Source organism: Podarcis filfolensis (genome assembly GCF_964270895.1).
Source record: "Podarcis filfolensis genome assembly, chromosome: 5".
Taxonomy (NCBI): domain Eukaryota; kingdom Metazoa; phylum Chordata; class Lepidosauria; order Squamata; family Lacertidae; genus Podarcis; species Podarcis filfolensis.
Window position 1 is genome coordinate 70,852,571 of NC_139608.1, and position 25,938 is coordinate 70,878,508.

Here is a 25,938-nt window from a genome sequence, read left to right on the forward strand (position 1 = left end):
CTGGCCTTAACTAGCTGATGATTCCTTTCCCTTCCCTTCTGTGTGTCTGTACACTTGGCAGCAGTGCTTGATAGTCTCTCGCCACCCACCCTTGATGTGAGCTGCTTTGGAAGACAGTAATTGTCCGACAAGCAGGATACAAATACAGCACGTGTCTAAATAAATAAATAAATACCAGCTACTGATTTACTTATAAAAGTATTTATATACCACCCTCTCATAAAAATTGAGGGCGGTGTACAAGAATATAAAAACATACATTAGCCATGACTGTCTCTGTGCACTTTCTGGAAGAGGAACTGGAATGCTAGACTGCAGTCATATTTTTTTTTTACTTTTTGCTTCAGTCTGTGTATGCCACAGTGGCATTTGGTAAGGCTCAAATAATGGAACATTTATGCATATAAGTTAAAGAAGTGTACTTACCTGGCTCAGCCATAGAGCGAGGTTCTAAAGGAAAGTAAGAGAAACATTACTCCATTCAATATTTATTTCAGTATTTTCCCTAAGGACCCACCAGGTAATTAATGGGGGGGAGGCTTAGCTATTTTTTAATTAGAGTAGACGGATCAAAATGAATGGGCCTAACTTATTCAAGTTCTTTAATGTCATCACCACCACCACTTCATCTCTGTGTGTGCCACCTTTCCACAAAAAATTATGCTCAAAGTTGCTTACAATGAGAATACATCACAAAAATCAAACACCGCACTGACAAACCTTGCAGGGGTTGTTGTAAGGATTGCTGAGAAAACACATGGGAAGGACCCTGAACCCTTGAAATGCACTACAGAAACAGCAATGACTATTTTACAAATTGTGGTAGAGGAACATAAGTTCTGGAAATACCATGGGCTCACTGCTTTTTATTATTCAGGTACATTTACATCTAGCATACAACAAAATATTACAACTCTCCATGGGCATAGCTAGGATTTTTGTTATGGGGGGCAAGCCTTTTGTTAGGGGGTGCAGAACCTCAGTTAGCTATGTATTTTTATTGATTTTTATCAATAAGGGGCAGCTGTCCTTCCCTGCCTCCCCTTGGCTATGCCCATGCAACCCTCAGTACTGCCAACCCTTTCCCGATAAACATCTGCAATGAAAGGAAAGCCTACTTTTCTGTAATATCCTGAAGTCCGGGGAGTCTTCTATCAACGTCCCTTCTCTGTACCACTCAACCTTTGGAGAAGGGGCTCCTTTCACTCTGCATTCAAACACAACCAGCTGGCCCTCAGAGGCAGATATTTCCTGTAGCATCTAAAGCAGAGACAGGCCATAACATGGTTTTAAATTAATTTTAAAATTAAAACTGAATAATTATGTGCCAACAGTTGTCTGTGTTACAGTAAGAAGAGCTGTACCTTTGAATGTACAAGTGTGCTGGAAATTTTATTTACTCTGTGGTGCAGAGACATGTAGTGTTTTGAAATAGCCATGCACATAAAAATGTGTTGATCTCTTCTACAAAAGTGACTCTAGATACCACGCTTGAAAATGCTGGGTTGAATCCAGATTGGCGATTGCAATTGCAGAAAGAACCAAGATCTATCAAAGGCTTCCCAATGGAAGTTGATCTGTGCCAATTCTTCCTTCACTTTGCACTGTCCTCACCCCCAGAGGTTCCTCAAACTCCCCAGAGCAGCTTATTCAGGAAGTTCAGGGGATTGCAAAGGGAAGAATTGATAAACATTGCCTCCTTGCCCCCTTCCTCCAGTGTGAGCAGAGCTCCGCTGAATGCAACTCGAGGTCCAATTCCCAAACCCCTGATCTTCAGAGAGATATTTTATGGTAGAGGAAACAGCCTGGGGATAGTTAGGGGCCCTCTTTTTTTAAAAAAAAATGTTTAATTTTAGGTTAAAGTCCCTCTTGATAGCATCTATTTGTTTCTCATTGTGGAAAAGCAATAAGCAAGTTACCTTAGTAAACACTGGAGCAGCTATTATGGGCCTTCCGTCAAGTCCTTGTAAATAGTTGGTAGGGCTTTGACTCTGGAGGTTAAAAAGCAAACAGGAAGATAAAGATACAAGAGCAGTTATCAAGCAGCAGATTAGGGAAGCCCCCAGTCCTGACTCTTATGTAATTCCCACCCCCTCCAATGCAAGATTAAGAAGGAAGTGCACGTGAAAAACATGACACAGGAAAACAATTTGATGCAAACTTTGCAGAGAAGGATCAGTGCATTTTCCTAAGGGCGTTACATAAAAACTGTCCCACATTACCCTCAGCATTTCATCTGGAGCCTCTGGAGAAGCCAGAAGGTCTGACATGATGACACACAAACTGTTCATTTTTCACAACATTTCCCCTCTTTTTTAGAAGCCTGACTGCTTATCCCACTCGTTCACTGAATAATTCCTGGAGTCCATCTAACGATTGTCTACAATGACTGGCAACAGCTCGCCTAGATGTCTGGCAAGAACCTTTTCCAGAACTAGAACTTGGGACATCCCGCATGAGAAGCATGTGCTCCACCACTGAGCTATGGCTTTTTCAAAATCATCTGGAAGTAGAATTAAAACAGGGTTTCCCCAAAAGCACATAATATATCTCTCGACAGACAAAAGATTGCCCACCCGTCTCTTAGGAAAACATGCAAGCGATCTCCAGCTTACACAGTTTCTCTTCTTTGAATGATATAAATTTTTATCTCTCTTACATGGTAGGCGGGTATCGACACAGGATGTACCATAGAAGGTTGTGGTTTCGGTGTTTCTTGATGGGTGGTATTAACAGGAGGAGGAGCAGGAGGAGGAGGCACATTTGAAGAGATCTTGGTGAGGTTTTGGTATCTGGGAAAAAATCCAAGAAGGTATATTTATTTACAAAGAAAGCAAGTTTCACGGATAGGTCCTTTTGTTTGCTTTTAAAACCTTTGTTTGACTAAAGAAGCTCCCAACAGCAGATTCCCCCTTTTCTCTCACACAAAATGAGAATGCCTTTTGTAAGATGATGTCCACTTCAACGTACACCTTATCTCACTTAAAAAATAAAGGATTGTTGTGGGTGTGCCTTCCTATGTTCCTAGATGTGTGTATTAATTAGAATTACAGTTTACCTTCCACCCTGCACCATCTTTCCAAATGGGACTGCCCCCACACCCCACATGTGCTCTCCCCCCCTAATTGGTACATGTATAGTTTCCCTTTTAATGGAACAAACAGTGACCTAGGAGAGATTATCTAAATTGGGGAAATGGCACAGGAGGAAAGAGAACCTCCACTCACAGTACTATGGTCATGACCCAATTTTCTGCCACTCCCACAGCTGCTTTCAAAATAAATATAAATTGGTGGGAAATTCAATAATGGATCTTCAATGTCTAATCTATTTTAGCTCTCATACACATGGACTTACTGATCCATTTCTTCTTTGCTGGTGCTCGTGTCGCTTTCAGATTCAGAAGAGGAGGCTCCTGTGGGAAACCAAAAGTCAGTTTACGTGGCACCACGTTTAATAATGCCTTTTAACTTCCTCACTGAGGTTTTTATTTATGTGATAAATGTACAATTATTACTAACTTTTTGTAGAGATGGATCCTGGCATCTTTCCCTGGGCCTATGCATCTTTCGCAGGAACACTGTGCTGTACCATTGTGCAAATTTCAATATGATATATTCCTGAAAAATAGTATTTCTCTTCCAGCTAAGGCTGTAATTGCTGTTGCAAGTGTCACGGGGAAGGACAGGACAGCACAAGGTTTGGTTTTGTATGCAAAAGTTCCTATGCAGGACTGGGAAAGATTCCCTGTCTGAAACCCTGGAAATCCGGTGCCACTCAATACTGAACTTTAAAGTTCTGACTTGGTATAAGGCAGCATCTTATATCCTTAAGATAGTTTTGTCAGGGTGACAGATACCCATTTGGTATGAAGGTGCACTAACTTCCCAATACCATTTTGTGACTTTGTGGGCTGGGTAATACCTACTTTTAAACTGTTGGTTAGCTGGGGTGAGCATTTTCTGCACTGCTTTCCACTCAGCTTCAGTCATTGAATAGGTACTTTCCCCCTCCATGGCAGGAGCAGATAGGAATCTAGCACCATTCATAAAATGTGTTTTGGTTTGGGCACTGCCAATATTTTTGTGTAATAAATCATCATTACCGCTTTATTTGTATGCCACTTTTACCCTATACAAAAATCATTCTTCAAGTGGGTTTTAACAAAGGGAACAACAATAAAGCACAAAACTAACAACGGGAAGAATAATTTCATAACAACAGCAATAATAAAACAGCAACATATGGGCTAATTCAACAGCAAAAAAATGTGCTTGCACCCAACAGCGAAGTGGGTTTGCTTAAGCCCACTTTTTGCAGCCAACATGTCTACTATTAAGGCATCACTGCTTTTTTTGTGGTTGCATCGCATTTTTAAAAAATTACAGCAGTGATATTCTTTGTATTTGGAAGCTGTATAGTATACAGAATATCACCTTTATGCCCTTTCATAGAGCACCCAAAAACCCAAAAATTGACCACTACTGGCGACAGTAGTCTGGAAGAGGTATTGGAAAGGATGTGCACTTTCATGCCAAATGAGTATCTGTCACCCTGGCAAAACTATCTTAAGGATATAAGATGCTCCCTTATAATCTATTTTTTTTTAAAGTACTGTACAGCAGCAAGGTTATCCATCCCATCTCAGCCCATGTTCACACCAGACTGTAAAACAGTAAATTTAGATTATGTTTATCTGTCTGTATACCCATCTATCTAAAATATTGTAAATAGGCTAATTACCCTGTGCCATATCTATCCTAGCTGATAAGAAGTCTATCTCCCCTTCAGCACAGCTATTTCCTCCTCACTCATAAGAACATAAAAAGAGCCTGCTGGATCAAGACAATGGCCCATCTAGTCCAGCATCCTGTTTCACATTGGCCAATCAAATGTCTGTGGAAAACCAGCAAATATTGTCTATCAAATAATTTTAACTGAAGAAATAAATTCAAGTACCTGACTCTATCAAAGAGAGAACTGTTTGCATTCCATGCTGTTGGATCACTGATTTCCATTTGGAACAACTATGCAGCAAAGCCACATAAAACCAAGTTCACAGTAAAACTTCCTTTTGTTAACTATCAAGCGCTTTCTGTTCCAAAGAGGCCTTTACCTTCTACGTAGATCTCTGCAGAGGTTGAGTCCGTCCCATAGATGTTAGAAGCAAAGCAGGAGTAACGCCCTGTGTCTTCTTCGAATGCTTCAACAATTACTAGTGAATGCAGCTGTCCTGACTGGATGATGTGAATATCTGGTGAGTTTTCAAGCTCTTTCCCTTCACAGTACCACCTGAAATGCAAGAGCACTATTTGTCACTCTAATATCCATTTGACAAAGAGACAGGCTGCAAGCGCAACAGTCAAAACAACGCCTGATCACCCTAAGCAGCAACATACCTCACACAAAAACATTGAAGCAAACAGAGGAATATCCTGCACTCTTCAGTTATTAACAGTAACAGGACCACATTTTGAAGAGAGTATTTGGATCCTACTAGCTGATCAGTAAGTTGCACAATAGAAGATAGAACCGGTGTAGAGTAGCGGTTAGAGAGCTGGACTAAGACTACAGAGACTGAGGTTCCTTCTCAGACTGGAAGCTTGTTGGACCTGTCACTATCTCTTAGCCTAACCTAACTTGCAGGGTTGTTGTGAGGAGAAAATGCAGAGTGAGGAGAAAATGCAGAGGGATCCTACTTGGATGGTCATTTCCAGAGGGTGATCTTTGGCCTTTTAAACGGTGTGTGAGGGTTGGTTGTTGTTATGGTATGTATTTTTGTGTTTTTATATTGTAAAATGCACTGTGATCTTTGGAAGAAGGGCCGTATATAAATTTAATAAATAATAATAATAATAATAAAGTACTGTTCCCAGGATTCTGGGGTTGGGGGAGGTGTGCTTTAAATATACAGTGCATATGCTTGGGCTATGTAAGAAGCGCTAAGGAATGCTAAAACTCAGCAAGACTAAAACAGGGCAAGGCAGATATTATTAGGGGAAGAATTAGAAACAACAATATACAAAAAGCTAAAGGCAAGGCCTAAACGGTAGATCTTTATAAAATTATGCTTGATGCAGATACAGAGATAATGCTTCTCTTTCCTCATAAGGCTAAAACTCAGGGCTACTCAATGAAACTTGACTGACAGTAGATGCAGGACAAAGAGAAATGGAAGTGGTTCTTCACCCAATGCTTTAACTTACTGCATTCATTGCCATGAGATGTGGTGATTGCCACTGGATTTAAAAAAGAACTGGACAGTATCACACACACTGCATTCTGTCCTAATTTAGGGCTCCCTAGCACATGTGTATGATGTCATGCAGCAGGAGACGGCCTCATGGGGCCCACTGCAGCCAAGGGAAGGTCTGATGGGGCCCACCACAGCTAAGTCCCATGGGCTGCGGAATATTGAGGGGGATCGGCCCCCTGCTTGAAATTTTTGGGGAGGCCTTGGCCCTCTGCCCCCCCAGATCGTGCCCCTGGAGGACAGGTTTATGAGGGGCTATTGGTCATAATGGCTCAATTTAATCTCCTTGTCCAAAGGCAGTATAGCGGAGGCTGGGGGAACACAGCTAGGAGGGGTTGTTGCATTCATTAACTGCTAGTGGACTTCCCAGAAGCATCTGCCTTGTCTCTGTTAGGCACAGGAGGCTGGAGCAGACACTTCGTGTGATCCAGCAATTCATTTGATCTTATGTAGTACAGGAGGCAGGAGTAAGTGTAGGGCAATGCAGCTTATGCCTAATAAAGCAAACATGGAGATGTGTGAGAGATCACAATTGCTTCAAGCAATGACTTCCTTCCTCATGCATTGATAATCTACGCAGATTGGGTCCTCCCTAAAGAGGGCATGTATTGCGTTGAGACCTGGAAACCGACACCCTGTGTTGTGGGGGGTATGATTGGTCAGAAACAACACCCAGTTGGTAGGTCCCTTGTAACTGAGTGCAATCTGGCCAATGGGACACAGTCCAAACAGTTCGAGGGACCTATTTACACCCATGCACGTGACCCAGAGCTTCCTCTTTCGGCACGTGCAATCGGAACACCCGCCCACCTCTCCCTACTTTTAGGGTTTTGCGCTTGACCTTGCTATGCCTTCGTGTGTCATCTGTTGTTGGGACAGGGGCACGGCAGGAATTTTCCCCACTTGGCTGATTGGCTGTTGCCATTTGGGTTTCGCCTGCCGCGTAGCAAATCGTCACAATTTGTAAGGTTGCGGATAGGCTCTGGTTCAGGTGATAGGGATGGGAGAACGCTCTCACCATCCCTATGTGAAGGGTATTCCGTTAAAGGAATCCAGGGACTCGATGGTTTGGTCAACCCCTGAGAAGGGGTTCTGCCCGTGCCTGAGTCCAGGGGGACATTTGGGTGGCGGAGATAGCCTGTTCCCGGCTTTCCGCTTATCCAGGTGTTCACCCTTGGCTGACCTATGCTGGAACCCTGGGTCAGTGCTACCTGCATGGCAGGGAGCTAGTTGAACCAGAGCCTATGCAACCATTCACTTTCTGTAATCAATAAAGTTTTGGCCTAAATTCTGCCAAAAACCAAAATCAAAATTTGAGTCAACTTTAGGGGGGAGATTTCTGGGTCTGAAAACGCAATTAAAAAAAGTGTACACTCACACCATCAAGTGTGAAAATAATACATGTTTATTAAAGGGATTTGGAATGCATGGCATGCAGCAGCTGAGGGCTACAAACAGACTCCCATTTATTCTCTAACTAGTGTACTCCCACAGCTGGTTTGGGAAGCATTAGCCACAATCCATATGTATCCTGCATCTAGACTGTAATTTCTTATGAAATACTGTGTTTTGGTATGTTTCCCTCCCAATCAGCTGTAATCCAAACTGTGCAAAAGAACAAAACCACTGCATTTTAAGCCAGTAATGTGTACACAGTCAACAGCTCATGTCATTTTTACACGTGATGTACATATTTTAAGATCAGATGGGAGACAACATTACCCATTTATGAGAGAAGACACTAATTTGTTTTCCCCATCCCATGTGCAGAATAGCTTAGTTCTAGACAGACAAACTTTAAGGAACAAACCTGTAAACCTATGACAGAAACATAGGGCAGGAAGGAACTTATGATCTAGTATTTTTATATTCCTACCCAGCAGGATACGTATATCCAAATGTTTTAATATATTTAATATCAATTCCTGTAGGTTGGCATAGTAGCAATGCTACAATCAGGTTGAGTTGCAATGACCAGGGTTGCACTCATTCATAATTTCAGTAGCTTGTTGTATTATGGTAATACCATTCACAATAAATTAAAAGTTCTTGTTATGGACAGAATTCTATACATTTGTTTTGGGTTTATCCTTGTGTGTTATTTCTCATAAGCCATGAAATCTTGATGGATGCACATGAATGATGAATCAGAGATGATGTATTCATCATTTTGATAGCTTGTATTACTCTATATACATCCACCTTTGAAATAATGCAGTCAACATTGCCATCGGTCATATTGGTGCAATGCTGCTGGACAGGAAAATCTCCCTCTGTAATAATCAAAACAATGTGACTAGATACTCATGGTTATAAAGGGACATTTAAAAAGTAAAGAAAGGGGGGGGGACATAACTCTAAGTGCTACAGACAGGCTGCTTCCATATTACCTGAAACAAGGAAACACAGTACAAAAGGACAGTGATTTTGATTAACTTTGCACACCTAATTTATAGGTAGAGGTGCATATTTAGAAATCATTGCTATAACTTAAGTATTAATGCAATGCAACTCGCCATAGTGAGGAAGACTGTGACCAAGCGACTGGTGTGCCTGATCAGTCTCCTGTTCAGGGGCTCACCACTGGTGAGTATAGTCATGGTCCTTGCTCTCTCTTCTTATGCTTATCATTAAACTGTTCTTGGCCTGGACAGCTCTTTGAACAGAGCATTGCCCTCTGCAAAGTAGGACACATGACCAACTTATGAAAATGGTGTTCGACCACAATCTGCCAGGTTGAACTGCTGCCTAGCAAAAATTGCTGTGCCATTGTGACATGTGGTATTGCGTACCACCAGAGGATGTCATAAACATGTGAAGTTGCTTTCTACTTAGTCTGACCATTGGTCCATCTAGCCCTGGAAAGACGTTTTCCAACAGGTAGTGGCTCCCTAGTATCTCAGGCAGAGGTCTTTCCCAGTCCTGCTGAGATTCTGTCCTGCCAGAGAGATTGTATCTGGGATGTTATATGTGCCAAGCATATATTCTGTTCTCTCCCCATTCCTGACTGATGTCTTTCCCCAGAATTCCACATCAACAAAAGCACTGTAAGTGTGCTGAATACTGAGCAGTCCCTCCTTACCTTCCAATTCATTTATGGGTCTGGATTAGACCCATAAATGAATTGGAAGGCAAGGAGGTACTTGGAGGTAATTGGAAGGTAAGGAGGGAAGGTAAGGTGGGTTTGACCTATAAAATCCTACATGGCTTGGGACTGGAGTACCTGAAGGTACCTCTTCCTATATGTAGCCACCCATGCCTTAAGATCAACAGCTTCCTTCAGTCTGAAATATGGAGGTTGTCCTGAGGGAGAGGGCCTTTTTGGCAGTGCCCCCCTGGTTGTGGAAAACTCCATAAGGAGGCTCACCTGGCACCCACCTAAATGATCTTTTGGTACCAAGAAAAGTTTTTTCTTAATTGTCCCAGCTGGGCCTTTTAATATGTTATAAGCAACATTTCAATATAATTTCATCATCATTGTTTAATATTTTCTCTAATGTTTGATCATGGTGGCTTAGCTTTTAACTTCTCAAGGTTAATTTAGTACATCTGAAGTGTAAAAGCAGCTATGTTTAGCAATGTTTTGTTTTTTCATACTGATTTCAGTTTTTGTGTATATTTGTGTCATTGTTCTGTTTTCAGGTTGTTGTTTTTTAATTTACTGTATGCTGCCTCTTCCATTAACCAGCAGCAGTTTCCCAATATTTCTGGCAGAGATCTTTTTCTGCTTGCATGCTAAGTTCTTTTAACTGGCAATAGCAAGGATTGCTATTGGTTTTGTGCATACAAAGAACTTTCTCTATCTCTGAGCTATGGTCCATCTGTTCCCCAATTTAGTGCTGACAAATTCTAGCAGAACTCAATAAAACAAAAATAAACTGAAGAAGGATGCTGTATCTTGGAAGAGATTGTGGCTGTGATCCTAAACATACTTATTAGGAAGTAAATCCCATTAGATGTCATTCAACTAAGTTTTACTCACAGTAGACCCATTTAAATTAATTAACATGACTAAGTTAGCGCCATTAATTTCAATGAGTTTGCTCTAAGTAAAAGAATACTACCCATTTAATTCTGTGTGGCTTATTTCTAAGTAAGCATTCTTAGGATCAGGCTGTGAATGTGGTTAGGAACCTTAAGTGCAGATGATCTGAATTCTCAAACAAAGCATGGTTAGAGTGTGCTTCTCTCAGGTATTCATGTGCATTTGCCAGAGAGTGCTCTCATAGAAAATGCATGACACATAGCCTGTTTATAGGGCTTCAAATCCTTTTGACACGGGTCAGGCTAGCTGTGTATGCCAAGCCAAAGTAAAATTAACCTAACAGAGGTGAGCTAAGTAGTTTGGAAAAAATGCAGGCACCTCTGAGTAGAGATGGCAAATATGGGTCACTTACAACCAATGGAGGAAATGTCTAAGATCGTAAGACTGGCCTTACTAGGTTACACTCATGGTCCATCTAGCACTGTATTCTGCCTCGGTGGGCCAGCTCTGACGTAGTATATGGCATTCATGGGAAGCTTCCTGGAATGTTTCCTGTGGAAAATGCTTCGGGGAATATCATTCATCTCACTTGCTGAAAGCCAGTTACTGTGATCTGAGACTAGATCCCAAGCTAAAGAGTTCCAGTCCATAGGACTGGCAGATCCTAGGAATTATCGGTCTCGGTGAAACATTTCCACATTTAATATTGTAGTGAATGTCCAAAAGTTAGCAAATGTTGGTAAATGATATGCATGTATGAATGCTGACAATGGCAAATGAATTTTGTGAATGCCACCCTGAATATACATCAACATTTCAGACATACAGAAGCGAATGCTGACATGTAGTTCATTGCAACTTTGATTGGTGTCTCTCTCTTTAAAAGGTGAATTTTGGACAGTCCCTTCAACATATACAGCAATGGGGAATCAAAGAGCCAACCTTGTGGCTGCTATAGGGTAACAGAGGAAAATAGAGTAGTAATAGAATATTCACCTGCTGTTCACTCCTAATGCTGTTAAGAATTTAGGGACTGAACCTACAGGAATACCATCTGATTACATTGAATAATGGCCACTGATAATTAAATCTGTCATTATTTTGTGTGCATTTTCTGAAACCTATATCACAATATCCATACCATATAGTGACATCAGGTTCCCAAATCCACTGATTCCAAAACACATTCTAGTGTCCAGTTCAATTTGGTGTGCATCCACTTACTACAAGGTACAAGAGATTGAATTGTCCCTTACCAACCCTTACATTTATGAAAGGATTTAGAACCATAGAATTGTAGAGTTGGAAGGGACAAGGAGGGTCATCTAATCCAATCCCCTGTAATGCAGGAATATCAATGGAAGCATCCATGACAGATAGCCATCTCACCACTGCTTAAAAACCTCCTACGAAGCAGACCAATATAAAACTTTATGCAAATCGAATTCTTGAAAGTGAGTTCACATATGCATGCCCATCACTTGATGACTGCTGCATCAGGGAGTGACTTGCATATGTGAAATGGCCATCACAGATCCAGCACCTTAGAGCAAGCATTAGTATCCTTAGACAATCATGAAGTTAAACACTATGGGTGCAATTCAACACCCAGCCACTACGTAATAGGGCCACAGTCACATCTACAGCCCTCTTGAGCATGCTGACAAAGACGGAAGATGTTGGGCAGGCAGATCACTGTGCCAGCCTGGAGCAGAGCCCTCCCTGCCTCTAGAATGCCCCATTTCAAGGCTTTTTGTTGCTGCTGGTTGGGACTCTGCCAGGGAAATAGGGACACTAGCAGAGCTGAGTGGAAGGGCACCTCTGCACCATCAACCCCCCCTCCCCATGCAAAGGGGAATTGGATTGGGCCCTAACCTTTTCAATGGGAAAAATTCCCCCATTCATCTATGCATCACTGAGCAATGTGCTAGAAAGGGATGCCCATGCATATGTGAATCAGCCCTGAGACAGTTTGAATGCCTGCTCCTGAAAATCTCTCAGTGCTCCTCATCATATTATTATATTTAAATAGCACTTCAGGAAGAGGAGCAGCAAGAATCACTCCTTGAAGAGCTGCTCTGGAGGATGGGGGGATCCTCTGGAACAGTGTGGGATATGGCAAAGGTGGGGGTTGCCGGGAGAAAAAGGGGATCAGCAAACAAAAAACGTCTTCTTCCTGTGGATGCTGCTATTGAATCAGAATCCCTCCTGCAAATGGAAGGAGCCCACAGTAGGGTGGCCATGTGTCCAACTTTACAGAGGACAGTCCTTTATTTGAAGGGCTATAGAAGGACAGTCTCCTGTCTGCAGGTGACTTCTCTCTAAAGGACTGACCAATCAAAGCCTGGTTTAAAGATAAAGAACCACCAGAAGGAATGGAGAAGCCTTGAACTTGAACTAGCACCTGGACCACACAGTTTCCCTGATCACAGTCTTCCCCACTATGGTGACATGCATTTTATTTCTATTTAAGTTATAGCAATGATTTCTAGTTTTGCAGCAGTAAGCAACTCTGGCTATTATTTTTTTGCTGATGCATTTCTTCTTTTTAGATAGTTTGTAAACGGCCCACCTTAGTGCACAGTATGACATGTCTGGAGCCAAATATACAGCTTTTTTTCCATGAACAGAAGCATTTTGCTATCTTTGCCTTGTGCAAACATATTTTATATGTTTGGAATGGGAAAGAGTCTTATGGCTCAGATGACACAGCCTTTCAAGTCTCTTTCCTTAAACTAATCTTTCCAAGCAATTATTGGTGGTGCACATTCAACTGCTGTTCCAACGATTGATTTTCAAGAAAAAATATATAAACATAAACATAACCAAAAGGATTAATTTCCTTCCTTCCTTCCCACTCCCACACCCCAAAACAGAAAACTACTACATCAATTTCCCGCCCATAAGTCTATGTGCATAGTTGGTGATTGCCAGTCATCAGGGTGTTCATTTGAATATTTTATAAAGGGGTACCATATTTCAACAAATTTGTCTGTATTAGATATGTCATTCAGGGTGTGTACTCTCTTAGTTTCTCAGATACAGCAATTGTCCATACATTGTTTCCATTATGCGATGTGTGATCAAGTCCTTTGTTGTTTTTTGCTACAGTATAAGTAATTGTGTTGCTCAGGCGAAGGGTGAAAATACATACACCACACTTCATTTACTATTGAATAAATGCCTTGACACTTACGCAGAACAGGCTTCAATGGGTCTGCATCACTGGGCAGTTTCTAAGTGCCAGCCACAGAACTTCCTGTCCTTGCTCCTCCCCTTCCTCCTTGCCATGAGGAGGAGGCAGCGCTGCTGCCACCCCAGCCCTGAAGCCCCAGCCCAGGCATGGCTTGCCTCCCTGCAGCTCCTGCCTCAATGAAGGAGCATGTCATGAGGGTGCCTTGTTGCGCCTCCTGAGAAATTTGCACCCAGGGCCTCCCTGCCCCCCCACTACATCACTGCATGCATGGTCATGCAGACTGGGCCCAGAGGAGAGTACAGTGCATGGGCAGCTAGGGAGGAAGGCCCACTGAAGGCATTTTCATCAAAAGCTGCCTAAAACCTGTGACTGGCATCAATCTTATGCCAGTCACAAGTGACCTTTCCAAGGTCAGAGACAGAATAATTACTGGAGCATTGTAAAAGAGAAATGTATGGTTTTTAGAATACAATCTGAGGAAACATTGAGAAAACATTTAACTACTATACAGTAATCCACCCTGTGTACGCAAGCTATTACAGAAATAAGACAGGGACATGTTTACCTGATTTCAGGTGTTGGAATTCCTACCACAATGCAGTCCAACTGCACTTTGGTTCCTTCAGGGACCTCCCTGCTCTTCAGCTTTTGAGTAAAATGTGGTGGTTGGCCTATTGTCTCCTCAGAATAAAACGATGCAGCTGGTGACTCTGTTGTTAACCCTGAACTTTCTAGCTGATTAACAGCTTCCAAGTCTGCCTGTGGAGGGTTATCTGGGTTTTCAAGTGAGTGCTCAGCTACAGCTAAATCTTGCGGTACTGGGTCACAAGGCCTTTCTCTGTTTTCAGAGAGATTTGAGAAAGCAGAACCACTGTCCTGAGCAGCCTTATTTTTAGATTCAAGTTTGCTCCTGTAGTTTTTGCATGTTCGGGGCCTGATTCTTTTTGAATTGTGTGCTTTGAAAAGAGAAGAAAGCTCCTCAATGAAATCTGCAGCCTTGTTGAGGAATTCCTTTTTCGACTCTGTCTCAGAACCAAATTGCTGTTTCCTTAGGCTGCTGTCTGAAGTTGGTGAAGCTGCCTTAGATGGGAACTGCTGTTTGTTTGAAACTGTATTTCCAGAGTTTTTCAACTCAGAGGGAAAGAACACATGTATCTGTTCGTCCTGCTTGTTCTCAAGTGGATCTTGATTGATGGCTTGCCTTGCCAAGTTCACACTTTCATCCAGCTCTTCTTGGCTCAAAAAGGCTGAAAGATCAGGAAGGTCCTCTTGGCTAGCCACCTCGTCTGAAGGCCCCAAACTACTGCCACGGTGGAAAGAATGTGGAGATGGTTCTGATCTGCTTCTTTCACTATTCCCTTGGCGGTTGTTTTCAGCTAAATAGCTCTCTCTCAGTAGTTGAGTTATCGAAGTAGAAGATTCTGAAGTATTGTCTTGCATGCTGTTAACAAAGAGTACAAATAGGACCATAACCTCATAAATAGCAAATCTATTCCTGGTATTGAATTAAAAAGGAAAATGGGGATGTGTCTACTCTATTAACCAGGGACATAGCAAGTCTTGAACCCCATCTGATGTCCAATTTCTGTATCCTTGTGAGCCTCTCTATTCTCCAAATGGTATGGCAGAGGCTGAAGGTGCATTTTGCAGCAAAAACTGCCCCCCCAAATTCCATTTTAAAAAATTGGTGCCATGAACTTATTAAACTGCCTTATATTCACGAATCCTTCAAGCCTACTGTAATAGGTGTCTCTGCTTTTAGACAGAGGTCTTTCTAAGCCCTGCAACCTGAGATCCTTTAAACTGGAGATACCAGGGATTGAGTGCTATTAACCCACCCTAATCAAGAAATTCCTTCCACTGAGCTGAGGTCCACCTTAGCAGGAAGTGAATGAAGAGTGCATGCACTCAGAGAATACATACAAATGTATGCATTTTACATGTTGCATGCATATAGATACCCAATCAAAATGCAATGCAAATTACAGTGTGAATTATTTCTCTTTCTTACAACATTAAAACTTTTTATCTGCCTTACAAGTCAAACTGTGGACAAACTTCTTAATGTACCTTGATTAAAAAATTGGTGAGGCTGCCTGGAACCAGTTAAAAGTAACCCAAGGTCTGCTACTTGGTCATCCCCAATCTATATGAAAACCTTTCCACTTGGAATGCTGTTTACATGAGATTGTTCTCTCAATGGCACTCTAGACCATGGTTTCCTGAAATCCTTATGTTTTGCTGAAAAGCATGTTGTTTCTTACCATTGCTTTTGGATTTTGAACTGTGGCTTGAGGTGGACAGTAGTACATATATTATGCATATATTCGAAAGAATGTATTCATGTGATACCTATAAAACCAAAACTGATGTTTAAAGGTGTCAGAAATTAGTTACATACATTTATTATTGGGGGGGGGGATTATCTATCTACATAAGACCAAAAGGGCCAAATGTGACTTTGCAATCAACATTCAGGGTTTTAAAAAGGCAAATAGCTTCAGTTGATGGGCATGAAGAAGAATTAACAGAATCAGAGCAGGTATTGTGAGAAAATTTAACCACTTCCTCCCTTGCTGCAGTCCTGAGGAAAATCCATCTTCTCAAGCTAGTGTTTGTATTGGGAGGAAATTCCTCCACTGGTGCCAAACAGGGATTTTCTGCAAAACAAATAATGTCACTGGAAGAACTAATTTTCTCAGGGCCACAGCTGGGGAGGAAATTGTTGAGTTCCTTTTCCATACCTTCCCTGAACCTATTAATTGGTAGCCACACTTCCTTAGTTTATTCTGACTGCATTTTTTTTAAACCTGCATGTTAAATGCAAAGATACATTTAACATCATGTATACAGTAGTTTGGCCCTTTGAATTTTTGAATAAAGGTCAGAGAGGGGTTTGTGAAAGCAATCCATCTAATTCAGACGCAATGCCTCTCAACTGGCTGAAGGGTGTCAAAATGGCCAGTCTTGTCCCTGTGAAGCAGCAGCTGGTCTGCAGAAGACCTGGAGCTGCGTGAGAAATTTTGACCAGCTTTACTGTGCAGCTGATTTAAAGAGGAACTCTTGAGCCAACTGAGCAGTTCAGTCAAAAGCAGCCAGCTGGGGTCTTAGGAATAGAAGAATCACTGCTATGTTAAGTATACCATTAAAAGGGGGGAGGGGCTTAATGCAGCACAAACACATGTGCTGCGTGCTGCATGTGGAACTTACCAAAGTTCTACATTTGACACATGGATCATCGGAAATAAATTCCATAGGTTAGCCTGTTTGGGGTGGGTGGTGTAGTTTTTCATAATTGAAAGTGATGTGCTAAGAGTAATCTTTAGTGCTCATGTCCTCTCTTTTTTCTTTCTTTTTTGCCTCTTTTTCCCAGTAAACTGAAGGGTTTTTATGATTCTTGTCTATACCCAGAGACAATCATGAGGTCAGCATACCTGCCAGAGGCAATGATGCCTCTCCGTGGTGTCTCCCTTCAACATACTGAAAAGGACATTTGCAAGTCTGCCAGAACAACTCTACCATTTCCTAATCCAGGGTCACACACCTAACAACCACATTCAGCAGCATCAGAGTCTGACTCCTGTCCAGAAAGCAACCCACTAGCGATGCTCACATTTTAGCAAAGTCCTGTAATCTAAGTGTGTAATATCTCTGCCTTGGGGTGTTGCGGTGGCTGACAATTTGAATGAAAGGCAGAAACATTTTGGAACTGGGATACTAGAAAGCTGTGACTGCTAGTGACTAAACTGACCTACACAACAACTAAGTATTAAGTATTACCTAAGAAGCAAAGAACAAAAATCATGATGCAGCCAAAGCATTTTAACTTCCAATCAATTTCAGTGGGCAAATGGTAACCAAGTGGTTAAGTCCCCCAGTAAAATCAATAGGACTTAAAGTGTGGTTACCCTTTAGATGAATTACACTTGAAATAAATTTATCTAGTCTTCTTCTGGGGTACATAAAAACATAAGAGCCTGCTAAATCAGGCCAATGACCCACCTAGTCCAACATCCTAGCCTCACAGGGGCCAGCCAGATTCCTAAGGGACACCTGCAAACAGGACATGAGCAAAACTGCATTTTTGGCCACCTGTGATTCTCAGCAAAACAACACCCCCCACCACCACCACCATAGGCTCTTTCATGAATAACTATTAAGACTCTTGACCAATTAAATAATGTTGAGTTGATTAAGCATCTTCATTTCAACCTATGAATTGGCTAATTCAATGTACATGAATCTGCATATTATAAAAACCCCAATATAGGAGCCTTTTTGAGAAAAGGTAAGAAGCAAAATCTATAATGCGACAAACAAAAGCTGCTACGGATACTTCGAAGCAAGGGCCATCCTGAACATATTTTTAAAAATTCCTGTTACAGTAACATACTATAACCAAAATAATCCTTAAAAATAAACATTGTGGCTCCACCAAGTAAAATTTGCTCTCACTTATTAAAATTGGCCCCTACTGATCAATCAACTAAAACTTCAGTTGATTAACTTACAAATGTCACTGCTCAAAGCTTGCAGTTCTAGTGAATATATTACATGGATTAGTAAAATGTAAGTATGACTAGACAGATAAATGTAATCAGTACCTCTAATCCCTTCAAGAACATCCATCGCTACAGTAACCCTGCCTGGCCTTGCTCAATAATTAGTGTAAAAGAGGGCTACGCAGACAAACAAGAGTAGATCCAGATGGGAAAAGGAAGGATGATGCTTTAACAACAGCAAAAGAAGCTACTATTTTCACTGCTAAGCAGATTCAGAGAGAGACTTTCATGCAACATATTTGCTCCATACATACAGCAATCTAAGGGGGGAAACGTCTCATGCGCATGTAATTTCTGAGTTAGCCCTAAGCCTAAATCTTAACATTTTATTGTGGATCATCTAGGTCATAACATTCTATCAAAACTTTGCTTGTTATTCTGGCAAAGATAAATTCTTTTGCCCTGTATTTAGTAAGGGAGAATCTAGCTAGCAGTCAAACTATAGCACTCTGAAACATATTTTGCCCACCTCACTTTTTGTTAATTTTGCCTGCAACATATGCAATAATCAAACGAGAAAAGGTATCAGTTTTGCCAATAGTCTGCTTTGAAAAGATCAGTGGTGCAATCTTAATCATATATCTTCAGAAGTAAGTCCAACTGTGTACATATATGCTATACACTCACCTGGGAGTAAGTCCCATTAAACTCAGCAAAACTTACTTTTGAGTACATGTGCATCAGCTTGTGTGGCAAGTGTTACAGGCAGTTCATGTTTTTAAATGACCCTGTCCTATGCTTCACAAACCCTGGACAAAATCAAGTCATGCCCACTGCACACCCTGTAGAAAACAACCTGACTTCAGAGGACAGCAAACTCAAAACTAGTGATACCCACATACTGTATGGGGATTGGGATGTACCAAGTCCTCTTGACTGAAATCACTTAAATGCAAAAAGACAAATTACCAGAATGTCTGGATGGATCCTATGATAAGTTAACTTAAGGAAACTAGGAATAAAAGTTTCCTGTCTCCTCTGCCCCACTTTGCCCCATCCCAGAAATGCAGGTGGCTGAAGTAGGAAGAAGAGGATAGGAAACTCTTCCTCCTAGCTAGCAGTGGGCAAAACAGAACCAGCACAGGGTGTGATCTAGGGAGAAGCTCAAGGACCACATAAACAGGCTGGGGGCCACATTTGGCCCTCCAAGGTCCCCCAACCCTGTTCTAAAGTTCTGAGTTGCAGGCAGCAGCCAAGTTAGAACTTTCATATTTAGAGTTATCATATATCTACATCTATATCTTTATTCTGGTAGGGCTTCTGTGCTTTTGAAAGAGAAGCATAGCCAGCAAATGAAGCAGTTCCCTTTTCTGAATTTTCATATTTGAGAAAAGCTCCACCAGTTGATTTCTGCTTTTTACAAAGGCGCAGCTGCTCTGCCAAACATGAAATTGGCAGAATTACTTTAATAATAATAATAATAATAATAATAATCAGATGCAGAATTTGAAGATGCTACCTCTCCATCACATCTATAACCAGAAGGCAAGGAATAAATTAACTAGCTTGCCACCCAGGCATCATCACACAGTAATTGATCTTTACCCTCAAACCCAAATGACAAAACCACAACAATGCTGTGGTTTAAATGAACAGAAAGCAAATCCTCTTTCAACAAGCCTCCTAACTAGAGATTTTTATCCTAGTCAGTATATGTATTAATTTTAGCTTGTTTATATGTATACAATTTTAACTGTTTTTATACATGCTGTTGTTTTCTGTAAATTTATTGTATTATTATTATTTTATTTTATTTAGCTCATGTGTGCCTAACATGTGCACAACACAAAGCCAAAAACACTCCCAGCTATGTATCCTAGCCTGCTAGGTACATGACCTCCCACCCACCTGCTTTTGCAGTTTCAGATAGACAGTGACAGCTGGAAGTTTATGAAGTCACTGGTGGGCTCTGATCATCTTGGAGTATGTGTGTGTTACAGTTCTGCAGGCCTGCTTTTGGCTAAACATGAGGAAAAACTTGCCAGTGTGATGAAGCCGTGGAACAACCAAACCAATGCCACTGTAGAAGAATTTGTTTCGATAAGCTTCAGTACAAATACTGTGGCTCAGCTGAGCTGTGGAATGGGTGATACAATATTCAAGCATAAGAGTGATCTGTACTGAATAGAGGGTGTCACATCCTACTTGTGATGTTTGTGCATTCCAAAAATAGTCTCTCCCTGCAGAGACCAAAACACTGCTGGCATATATTTATAATTTGTGATCAGTTACAATCCCTGGGTTCTTTTACCGAAAAGTACTACATTCATCCTTTTAAAATATATGAATACATTTGCTTTTTCAATCTTCACCTGATATAATGCTTATACTTGCAAGTTGTTTTTGTTTTAATCCTTCCTTCCACAGCATTTACTGTCCCTCCCCCCCCCCGTTTTTCTGAAAATAGCACCCAGTTCAGAGTCTATGCTAATCTCATCCCATACTAGTAAACAAATAATTGAAAGCTACCTCTTCCAAAGCAGCTCTTCAACCAGCTGTGTTCCTACAGGCAGTCAGGACAATGCTTAGCTCTCCCATTTCAATCCATGGGATTTATATACTCTTAAATTTCACTGAATTGCATGCTGTATGTTCAAAATAGTTACCAAAAATAAGGCACAGTGCGGCACAGGGGAACTGTATGTGAGCATTGTTTCTGTGATAGAGCAAACTGTGCTATTCATGATGGCTGTGTTGTTTACCCAAATCTGCAGTGCAGAGATGGAGAAAGAATTGTCATGAGTTGACCACAAGGTGCCCAGTGAGCACATCTGATAACTCCTGAAGAAACTTCTACTTAAATCCTCCCTTAGCATATCTAGGACAATATCATATGGCAAGAAATGTCAACTGCATTCTAAGAGGTGTCAACTAAAAAAAATGCATGTTAAAGAACACAGCATTGATCTTGTTATGGTATGTTTTTAATTCTCATTGACTTCCAGCTTCACTCTAACAGTGCAATCCCTATACATGACTAAGAAGAATGTCCCATTGTATGCAGCAGGACTTACTTCCAGGGATGTGGGTAAAGAACAGCAGTCTAAGGTAATTTCTCTGTAGTTTCCTAGGTTCTTTCCCCCTTCTTAATGGGGAAAGTACTATATTTATTTGTCATCAATTCTTTGTGATCTCTTTTGCCCTCCATAACTTCTCAGAGGTAACTGCTGGTAGTTCCAACTCTAATCTTAGTTTCTTTAGTATAGTAGGACTGGGTTTACAAGAGGCCCTGCCAAATAAATTTGTTTTATATACCTTTTAATCCTGTTTTTTTCACTGTTCTGATCTATATACCTTCACAAGTATTATTTCTATTAAGTCAACTGGATTGCCATTTACTTTTTTAAGTGAGAGAAATAAAATAATTATATTAAACTTGCTGACAGAGCTATCCCTCTCTTAGGCTAACAGTTGGGTTTCCTCTCCCCTCCGGGCCTCCAGAATATTGAACGCAGCAATCATACATTAGAACCATCATTGTACACCTCACTCATCCTGCTTTAGTTAATAGGTTTTATAGGTTTTTTTAGGGCTACAAAAACCTGCAAAACCTGATCAATAGTAGAACAAAACACTATGTCAGCAAAAAAGAAAAGAAAAAAGAATAGGGCATAATTGCCTTGCTAGTCAAACTGCATTTTTTTAAGTACAGTGAGGAAAGACTACTGCATCAGGTGCACTCAAGAGATTAGTCAAATATGCCTGATCGTCACTCACTGGTTCATCACATTACAATTCCCAAATGAATGAACAACCCGGTCTGTGCCCCTGCTGAAAAGTACTGTGATTTAGATGAACTTCCATGAAATATCTGTCTGTAGTTTTTGACCTGTGATGGCTATTTCACATATATAGCCCATAAGACAACATTTATATAGATATTGAATTATTAAAAAGGATGTATGATCTCTCCTTAACAGCACAGAGCAGTTATACAATGAAGGCAGAGGAATAGCCAAGGATTGGGCCCTGGGAGCTCAGCCGTAAAACGTGCACTAGTCGGTCATTTCAACTCAGCAGCATGGAAGGGCACTCTGCACATGTGCAGTGGCATTCTCCAGCAGGCATGAGCATACAAACAGTTGCTGCTCATGCTTAACATAGAAAGCTCACAGTGACTGGTTTTTTCAAATAGATCATGGGACCAGATACAGTTCTCATTTAAAATTTTATGAAATGTAGATGGCAGGTATAAAATTGGGTTGTTTGGTTAATCACTAGAATAGGTACCGGTAGTTATGCCCAGTAAACCTATATATCTTTTTAGGTTAATAGCAGTGTCCCCCCCCCCAAAGAAACCTCCTTAGAGTGGGTAGAAGATTGATCTAATAAAGGTCACATCCACACACCACATTTAAAGCACTCTTATATGCAGTTTCCCCACAAAGAATCCTTGGGACCGTAGTTTGTTAAGGCTGCCGCTGGAATTGTAGCTCCAAGAGGGGTCTTCTAACAACTCTCAGCACCTCTAACAGCCATGACTGTTCAAGTGGAATAAGAATGCATTAAATGTATGGTGTAAATGTGACCTTGCAAGCATAAGCAAATGCATTATTACGCCACTTAACATATTCTCATGAATCTCATTATTCCAAAGCTAAGCCTTGTCCTAAAAAAAAGGTTGTGGGGTTAAACTCTAATGAACCAACTCATATTATATATTGCCTTCTGTAAAAAGAAATGGAAAGTCAGGATTCTACTGCCCCCAAATATAGGCCACCCTGAATTCCACTGCAGTTGAAGTGTGTGGTTCGGTCTTGTGCATACAGTGAATAACAGTTTTCGGTTGCTAAAAACCAAACAACCTCTATTTTTATACCCCCCCCCATTCTCTTCTATTACAGCCATGCACCACACAGATCTGTGGGCAGCTTGGTGGACAAGAACTGATGGCAAAATTCAGCCCACCAGCTCTTTAGCAGAGAGGAGGCTCAGCTTGTATACCTGTGTAAATAAACCATATATCATAAAGACACCTCAGTCTCCACTGTGCCTCATTCCAAAAGGAAACACAAACCCTGGGTAAGAACCTGGAAGCCCTGGAATATCAGAGACTGGGGTGGCGTGCAACAGTATAATTTCTACAGTAATTAGGTGGTGGTGGTGTTTTTACATGGATCACTTCATGGATCACTGCCTTGTCATGGCGAAGGGGCTTGAATAACTCCAAGAATCTATGAGCTATGCTGTGCAGGGCCACCCAAGATGGACAGTTCATAGCCAAGAGTTTAGACTAAATGTGATCCACCTGGAGAAGGAACTGGCAAACCACACCAGTAAGAAATCTCCATGGACATAAAAAAGGAGATGCTTTGAGAAGAAAGTGAGAGTTTCCAAGGCATGCTCTGGTTCATGGGGTCATGGAGAGTCGAATACAACTTAAGACGACTAAACAACTGCTATATTGAAGCTACTTTATTTGCAAAAAATTCCATTGGTTTCACTGGAGCCTACTTCCAAATAACTGGATTCCGGTTTGTAGCCCAATGATCAGAAATAAAATGAATTCATTGATACAATTGTGAACTACTAGTGAACAAGTGATTTCAGGATTGTAATGTTCTAAGCTGGATTGATCTGATACAAAATGGACTTCTGTATACTGATCTTTTTATGAACTCACACATTAATGCAATCCTGAATTGCTAATATTGTTTGACAGCTATTTTTAATGTCATTAACTGCATCTTAATGTATTAATTAAATTTTGGAGCCTCAAAGAGCATAGATATAAAATAGATATAAGATATATAAAATATTTTACTTAATACCTCAAAATGTTGATCATATATATATATATATATATATATATATATATATATATATATAATTACAAGTCTGAAAATTCTGAATAAGTGTTTACATTAATAATCCTCAAACATGGTTAAGCTGAAGTGCTACTGTTTAATCTGATCAAATTTCATTGACTTTTATGGGACAACTACTTTAAAGTATAATATTTAAAATTAATTAAGTTGTGTACCATATTTCAAGGCATGTTAATTATACAAGTTTTATTCCTAAAAAGACTGAGCTACAATCCTGTAGCAATTTACTCTGGAGTAATCATACTTTGTTAGTAGAATCTCGGGTGGTATCTTGAGAAATGCATTTTCACGGCCTTAAGGATCACATTTTAAACATCTTCATTCTGAAAGGGTGGCAAACATACCCTTTGCCACCATAGATAACTTTAGCGTGGTGTTTACAGTTGAAGAGTTTAAAATTTATAGGCTGTATTGCTGCATGGGGCTTTGCTTTGCAAATCCAGGAACTTCTTTTTCAAACTTATTTAAAATAATAACATTTCTGCTTGTGTAAATTGATATGTAAGAATTGTTCCGAACAGATAACCGAAGCGTTTACTAAATTCTTTTTTATGCTGTTCATTCTTTTATTATATTTCACGATGCTCTTTCAATTACTGCTTAATGTTGCAACATATCAGGCCAAACATTTGCCACTGACCATCAAAAACATTTTTTTTCAGAGAGAGAGAGAGATGGGAGTTGGGGGTTGGGAGAGCAATGCCCTTCGAGCAAGACTGTTTCTGCAGCTGTTGTGTACATTAATCCACAGAGCAGATCTCCAAACCCTAAATATAGCTTGCAGTATCATTTTACATGACACATACTCTCTCTCCCCCCCATTTTTTTTAAAAAAGACTTTAAATATAGGGCAATATTAAACTAGACACTATGTATGTGTTTTCTTTAAGGAGGTAATGCTGATTATTGGTGTGGATTTAGTGCTAGTGATTACAAAGCAATTGCTTAAAGTACGGTTAAGAGGGGGATTCAAAAGGGACATTTCTCATCCATGCAATTTATACATTTTTTGCCTTCTGTCGACTCTACTTAGAATACCTAAACAGGCACAGAAGGAATTTGGACTCCCTCCCACCCTTCACACTCTGTAGATTCTGTAGATTATTTCATTTCCATTCAATCTCGTGTGCCTCTGCGCCATTTAAGACAGAGAATTTTTAAAGTTTCTTGCTCACCTAATATGATTTATCAGCAACAATTATCAGTCAGCTATAACATGGATTCTCTCCCTCCTGGACCCTCCGTGCACCTGCGCAATCTCATCGAAACACACACACACTCTTGAAAGTTAAAGACATTACCTTTTCTGATTTATCCAGATGTTGAAATCCAACTCTGGCAACACAATCACGGTGATAAAGATTCCAAAGTAAGAGATTAAAATGACTGAAGCAATTCCTTCAAGTCCTTTGGAACCAAAACGTCTTGGAGTCCATCGGGTGGAGCGGGGGGGAAAGGCGTTAACCTTGGTTTTGGGGGGAGATGGCTGTAAGAAGCTGAACAACCTGTCACCACTGAAGCAATAGCATTTGTCCGTTTGCAGGTCCCAAGTTATTTTGAGACTCATAAACCATGTGCCTGTGAAACATTCCACCTCATTGGACAGGATAATATTGAGCAAAGGGATTCCATTGCTGTAACAGCACCTACGGGGTATGTGTGTGTATGCAAGGGAGGGGGTCATCATTTTATCTCCTCCCAGAATGTCTTTGATGGATGCTCACGCTCTTGGCATGACTCATTCAAAATGGATTTTGTATTGTTTTACATAAACTGTTGTCAAAGAAGGCACATTCATTTTAAAATTAGAAAATAGTGGGATCTAAGCTCTTCCTTATTCTTATTGCTCAGAATATCTGAGATGCCTAAGATTACATACCACTAATAAAGACTTAAGATTTTAACTAGTTAGATTCAAGGCTAAGAGTATATACATTAAAAAATCAAACAGATTGAACATTGGAGGCATGATCCTGCTAAAGTTAAACCCTTTTAAGTCCCATTGGTTTCAGTGAGACATAATTAAGCAAGTGCTTAATTCTCCCATTGAAATCAAGGGCATTTAATTGTGCCTGGCTGATCCATTCAAATCAGCTTGCAGTGGGTTATCATCT

At 40.7% G+C, this 25,938-nt stretch overlaps 1 protein-coding gene across 6 annotated transcripts in view; it reads right to left on the bottom strand.

The window, feature by feature from the left end:
* Positions 1 to 25,480, bottom strand: part of MYPN (myopalladin) — a 52,489-nt gene extending 27,009 nt beyond the window's left edge. Inside the window, exons 1-9 of one of the 6 annotated variants that reach the window (XM_083614420.1) lie at positions 25,126 to 25,358; positions 18,660 to 18,778; positions 14,000 to 14,875; positions 5,117 to 5,292; positions 3,358 to 3,415; positions 2,660 to 2,792; positions 1,920 to 1,991; positions 1,119 to 1,260; positions 427 to 450 (exon numbers count right to left, since the gene is read on the bottom strand). In XM_083614420.1, coding sequence (XP_083470546.1) covers positions 427 to 450; positions 1,119 to 1,260; positions 1,920 to 1,991; positions 2,660 to 2,792; positions 3,358 to 3,415; positions 5,117 to 5,292; positions 14,000 to 14,874 — 1,480 coding nt within the window. In that variant the 5' untranslated portion in view covers position 14,875; positions 18,660 to 18,778; positions 25,126 to 25,358. Of the gene's footprint in view, positions 1 to 426; positions 451 to 1,118; positions 1,261 to 1,919; positions 1,992 to 2,659; positions 2,793 to 3,357; positions 3,416 to 5,116; positions 5,293 to 13,999; positions 14,876 to 18,659; positions 18,779 to 25,125 lie in introns of all 6 variants that reach the window. The other 5 variants (XM_083614419.1, XM_083614417.1, XM_083614418.1 and 2 more) reach the window with 5 other exon arrangements.
* Positions 25,481 to 25,938: the final 458 nt, after the last annotated feature.